This window comes from Scophthalmus maximus, chromosome 6, assembly GCF_022379125.1.
Source record: "Scophthalmus maximus strain ysfricsl-2021 chromosome 6, ASM2237912v1, whole genome shotgun sequence".
In the NCBI taxonomy this organism is placed as follows: Eukaryota; Metazoa; Chordata; class Actinopteri; order Pleuronectiformes; family Scophthalmidae; genus Scophthalmus; species Scophthalmus maximus.
Window position 1 is genome coordinate 15570314 of NC_061520.1, and position 6000 is coordinate 15576313.

The 6000-nt window shown below is 39.5% G+C and overlaps 1 protein-coding gene across 6 annotated transcripts; it reads left to right on the plus strand.

Moving 5' to 3' along the window:
* Positions 1-2038: 2038 nt before the first annotated feature.
* On the plus strand, positions 2039-5350 carry zgc:113184 (uncharacterized protein LOC553745 homolog). 6 transcript variants are annotated; one of them, XM_035632348.2, is made up of 7 exons: positions 2042-2192; positions 3116-3253; positions 3344-3378; positions 3492-3599; positions 4436-4583; positions 4658-4998; positions 5089-5350. In XM_035632348.2, exons 5-7 carry the CDS (start codon positions 4472-4474, stop codon positions 5263-5265), a joined length of 630 nt encoding a protein of 209 aa, XP_035488241.1. In that variant the 5' UTR covers positions 2042-2192; positions 3116-3253; positions 3344-3378; positions 3492-3599; positions 4436-4471; the 3' UTR covers positions 5266-5350. The 6 variants fall into 6 exon arrangements, with proteins under 6 accessions (XP_035488239.1, XP_035488235.1, XP_035488241.1 ...); XM_035632346.2 differs by lacking the exon at positions 3116-3253 and having other exon boundaries at positions 2039-2192; XM_035632343.2 differs by having other exon boundaries at positions 3344-3599.
* The last annotated feature ends 650 nt before the right edge of the window (positions 5351-6000 follow it).

Genomic DNA, 6000 nt, shown 5'->3' on the forward strand with positions numbered 1-6000 from the left:
GACTCCAAGTATGGGAGGGATAAAGACTCCCCATCCCATACACAGAGTTATATAACCAGTCTGAGGCAGAGGGAGCTGGCACCCCTCTAAGATCACGAGGGGGTGGCTGTGAACTCAGCTGTCTGGGGTTGACCCTGAGGGCAGAAACTGCTGCTCCTCCTAAGTGGATGGATGGCATGGAAGGCACTCTGCCACCCACAGGACTCCGCTGCCTTAATGTTAGTCTATTTTTTTCCATTCTGAATGCCAACACTGAATGCCCAGAAGGGCGCGCACACATACACACAACACACACACACACACACACACACACACACACACTCACACACACACACACACACACACACACACACACTCACACACACACACACACACACACACACACACACACACACACACACAACACACACACACACACACACACACACACACACTCACACACACACACACACACACACACACACACACACACACACACACACACACACACACACATTGAAGAAACAGGACTAAACACAGTGGGATCACAATGGTCAAATGATGATTTTACCAATTGGGCCAAATTGGTTTGAACCCTCAATGGTTTTGATCAAAAGCCATCAGGTTCTCTGAAAATGTCAATCTTTTGGTTGATCTGTCACAGTAGTCCAGACTCTGTATGTATTGCCATGAAATTTTGTATAGACACAGATAGTTCATAGTTTCCAGATTACTTAACTTCTATAGACTTTGGTCATCAACTGAGTTTTCATCTAGTACTGCCATTAAGTTCATATTTGTGATTGAAATATTTTAAAATAATAATTAAGCATTAGATGAACTAATTGTTAAACACATTCATGCTCCCTTAGGGGGGAACTCACTCACTTTTCATCAAGTGTAGTTGTGAAGTCAAATTTATAATTTGTCCAATTCTTTGTTTCTTACCCAAATACCTGCAGAGGTAATGGTTTTACCATCAGCTTCAGGTGAACTTAATATTTAGTGCTACTACACAGCATATGCATATACATATATATATATAAACATATATCTTCAGCTAGTTTTGGTTCACCCTAATTGCTCTCAGCAAGCAAGCTGCTCAGACAGACAGACAGACAGTCAGACAGACAGACAGTCAGACAGTCAGACAGACAGACAGACAGTCAGACAGACAGACAGATAAGCAGGCAGCTATAGTGACTCACTGATGAAGACAGGAGAGCAGTTAGCAGCTGAAGATGCAGATGCCTCACAAACTAGTCGAGAACAAAACAGAGCAAAACGAAGAGTGAATATTCTTCAGGTGGACAAACACTCATTACCGTACATTTCCAAAATGAGTGCTGATGTTGCTTTTTATGCACACAATGTGTAAATTAACATGTTCACCACATCATAAGGTGACAATGTTGTGATTACAATTTGTTGCACTGCCTCCAAGTGGCAAGAAAACTGATCACTACAGGTTCAACATCATAATACAATACTGTTGTAAACAGCAGGTACGTCTTTCTGAGGAAAATTGGTGTCACACAAAAATATTTGGGTGAGCAGTGGTTATTATTGATTACTGAATTTTAGGTCAAATTAGTCATCAATAAAATCAAGCAAAATATCTGGGTCTTTTTTTCAGGGACTTTTGGAGTTTTAATGGACCTAAGTGAGTTTATATGTATTTTTACTGTCAGGTTCCAGTATTTAACACTTAAAAATTGCGAACCATCAAGAAAAAAACAACCAAACAAAAAAACAAAAAATTCACATACAAACAAAAACAGCATTTACCAAAGGGTTTGAGGATTAAATAAAATGTAGATAATTATAACAACACACTTAAAAAATATCCAAGGATCCATTGTTAAACAGACTTTGTTTTTAGTGTCTGAAGGTTTTAAGGCTGATTTTGAGTAATCTCACAATATTAACAGTTAAACCAAAAGCTGAAGTAATACTAGGTTCATATGGTTTCTTATTACCGAGAGGTCGTGACTTTTATTTTGAAGGCAGCATTGTTAAACGGGAAGTTTTATTTTGGCAGCGTTTAGGGGCTTGACGTGTTGACGCAGGTAAACTCGTTTCCTTTTTTCCACAGTCGAGGTAGGGACGTCATCATAAAAAACTGATCCCGTCCGGTTCGGTCAGTGGGATATTCACGTCATCAAGGTCTCAGTGTCTGCAGTTTCTGCTGGGAATCATCCATCAGTTTCAATGTAAGAAAATGTAGTTTTTTTTGTACTAATCACACAGTGAGGAGACAAAGTCCTCATGACCGCTGCCTCACAAGCAGGAAAAAAACTATTTCGCTCGAAAGTGAAAGTGACGCAAACGAGTTAAAATGGGACTCTTCCTCACCACAATACAGAAAAGAACCTGTTGTGATTCATGGTTAGAGACTAAAACTGAAGGTTTTTAAGGTGTTTTTATGCTATTTTCACAATATATTAGGAAAAAAAACTAGGTAAATGAACAAGAATATAACACACCCTTGAATATAGAAAAAAAAGGGAAGAAGGAAACAAGAAAAGAAATGAGGCCAGAAGGAGTCGATGAGCCACAGGAGACATGTCCATATGGACCAGTTCACTGGAGACAGGAAGCTGCTTGCCAAGCAGATCTCTGGGGGCAGAGATGATCAATGCTTTGATTTGATGGGTTCATTCAAGAATAAAAACAATAGCTGTGATTTGAAACAATATAAACGTGTAGTTTTGGACATAGTTAAATTTGTTTGGTTTATTTAGTTTTTCCCCTCCAGTCTTTGTAACCAGTGTAAGACCCTGGGATCACTGCGACACATGGTGACATACTGTACCTGGGCAGAGCCGTGTGGGGAGAAGTATTTTGCTTAAATGAGATTGTACTATAGATACTAGAGTACTTAACAGGGTTCCCATGGTTCCTTCAAATCCTGGAAAGTTTGTGAACTTGAGGAAAAGGGTTGAGGTTTTGAAAAAGTTTTAATAGACAAAACATAGACACGGACAGTGATTGAATTTATATATTTGTGCCAAAATAAAATATATAATTTTTTTTTCTGAATATTAAACCTTTGTACAGCACTAAACCATTTACCTAACAAACTATGACAGTTGCTGTCTGTTTATTTCAAGTAACTTTAACATTGTGCTTGCAGGACATTGTATCTGCACAATCCCTTCAGGACACATTCACAACTGAAACCTATTCCTTGGTGATGTGGCTCACCAGAATCATCACCTCACATCCTTTGCAAGATGCAGAGACAATTGAAAAATCTTTATAGGCAACAAAGGTTCCTTGTTATACTAAACGGGTTTCAGTTCTCTCTTTTTTTTCAAGAGCTACTTCCTTATGTTCAACAGTAACGAATATTTTCCATTAGCTCAACAGGGAAGAAGAGACGTATCACTGTGGCTGGTAAAACGTCATCTGCAGAACGGATTTCACAGTCACAAATTTGTTGGAGACCGTGCTCAGAAAGTGGATTAAAGTCGGGATCTAAATGGTGTCTGATTCCTTGACAATAACAGGAAGCCGGTGTAAGATGGAGGAGGATCGACAAGGGAAATGTTGCTTTTGTGAGGAATGACTATGCGTCCTGAATTCTAGCAACGGAGCATACGACGAGCCTAGCAAGGGTAAGTAGATCAGTACTGATGTTCACGATGCAGTGTGATCAAAGTGGGAATTTAAAATTGTATAAATCCGCTAGTTGGATATGTTTTGGTTATGTTAGCATACAGTCAGAAAATGTAGCATTCTTCAGGTGCGTACTATAGATGAAAAAATACATACAAACTCACATTTTCATTTGAGCGGAGATTTGTCTGCACATGCTCTATTTCCCCTTGTAAGCAGAAACATCATACTTTTGCATATACTGGTTTGTCGTTTGTTCCAATCCTCACATATAGTTGGATAAATAGCAATATAAACTACAGGCTCCTGCACAGATCTGTTTCAAAGATGTGGTAAACCACCCGCATTTTTATTTCTATCATTATCTGATCTTTATTTAATCATTTAATATTTAATATATAACAGAGACCTAAGAACAAGAGTCACAGTCAGCAGCACGATTACACAATTCAAGGAACTAAGAAACAAGGAACAAAAAGAAGAGAGATTCCTGATGCATGATCTGCCCCTTTTAATGTATGTCAGGGATAGTGTTTGTGCAGCTGGGTTGTACATTACAGTTGAACATAAACAGAGTGAATGAGTTGAGAACCATAAAATGCAGGTGCCTCCATAGAGTCACCTTTACAATTAAACAAGGGATTTTTGAGGCGACGTGTCAGTGAGATCGACATTTGTGCATTTGCAAGTTAAAATTAAAATATCATGTCTTTTAGGACTGTCCTGAACATGAGCCTGTCAGCAATGTCATTATGAGCCTTTAGCTTAAAGCATTCCTATCGCTTGGTGGTGTTTCTGATTTGTCACCATTGTCTTTATCCTTTTTACTTTACAGCCCATTGTAGTCTCTGCAGATCCCTGAGCTGGTAAGATGGAGGAAGCATACAGTGAACTGTACCAGCAGTTTCTTCGCCTGAGGTCACTTTGTCTGAGACAAGCTGCTTTGTTGAACCAACTCACAACAGCCCTGCAGAAACAGCAAGGTCCATATAAAAGATAATTCTAAGGCTCACATACGTGTCTGTTATGAAACGCACCTGAGACTTTCTTCCTGCAGGTGCCACTGTTCCCAATGGAGAACTGACTGACATGATGTCCATCTCCGTCCAGTGTTCCCAGGAAATCCCTGTGTATTTCCATGAAAACCCTCAACCGTTAACAGCTGCAGCAAACAACCCCACAAATGTAGGGACTTTGTCTGATCTCCTTGCTGGAGATATGTCCAAGCTCTGCATGGATTTTCCACTGCGTAGAAAGGAGGAGTGGAAGTTGGAGCAGAAGGTGGCACCTCTGTCAAGCCTGGAGTCCTCCAGGTGGCAAGGAGCCTCTTCCAACGAATCAAAAAATCCAGTGCAAGCAGATCGTCCCGGCAGAGACGGGACTCTGCACACAGCTAGGGTAGGTGTCTTCAGCAGACCAACATCCAGCATGTGGCCATAGGTTCTCCAGTTCTTCCTCACAAACTCTTTTTTTAATATTCTATATCAGATGCCTGTGTCAGACAGTCCCTCCCGGGGCGTTGACACCCTGAAACAGTCTGGGGGCTTGCTGATGTCAGACGTGGCACTGCAGTCTCACATTTGCGACTTCTGCCAGGCCGTTTTCCCTGGAGACACAACCACCAAAGGAGAGTTCCTACGACATCTCCACACTCACATCAGCTAGACAGAGCAGATCATGCTTATTCATTCCTTTTTCTTGTATGAGTTGTGTTTGCATTAAATGCTGTGGTAAAGCAGGTAAAACTCAATTCATTTGTGAAATGAGAGGAGGAAATACACTTCGTATGGACATATTCAATTTTATAAGGCTTAGTACGACCAAATTAGAAAATATTCTCATTATATTTATAGTACTAAAATCTATAGCCATGGTTTTATTTGTCAAGATTTCAGGTATCCCTCTCTGAGATTTAAACCATCATAATTTAAAATGTTGTGCTCACAGCATTGAAATATTACACACACTAAAAATTCCCACATCCCTTTGCAGAATAAGTGATTATTTGTTTAATCTAGAGACTCTACAGGCCTCCCTCTGTACAATTATAATAGAGACAATTTCTTCCTTAGAAAGTAATATTATACCCAAATTCAGTTTAACTGTTGAAGTCATATAATTTAGTCTTGGTTCCTCTCAGATCAACCACAAGATATTTTCTTAGATCTTATAATCCATCCTTCATTTAAAGTCATTAATACTTCATCTAAAATGATTGTGATCCCACCGGCCCAGATATTTTCATATAGCATATGACTTTACACCAGAAATACCTTTACCATAATGCCCAGACAACAACAAGAAGAGATTATTTAAGATTACATGTTTGAAGAACATACTATCAAATTTAACAAATTTTGGATGTGCAAAAGTTTTGCAGATACTAAACAGTGAGCAATG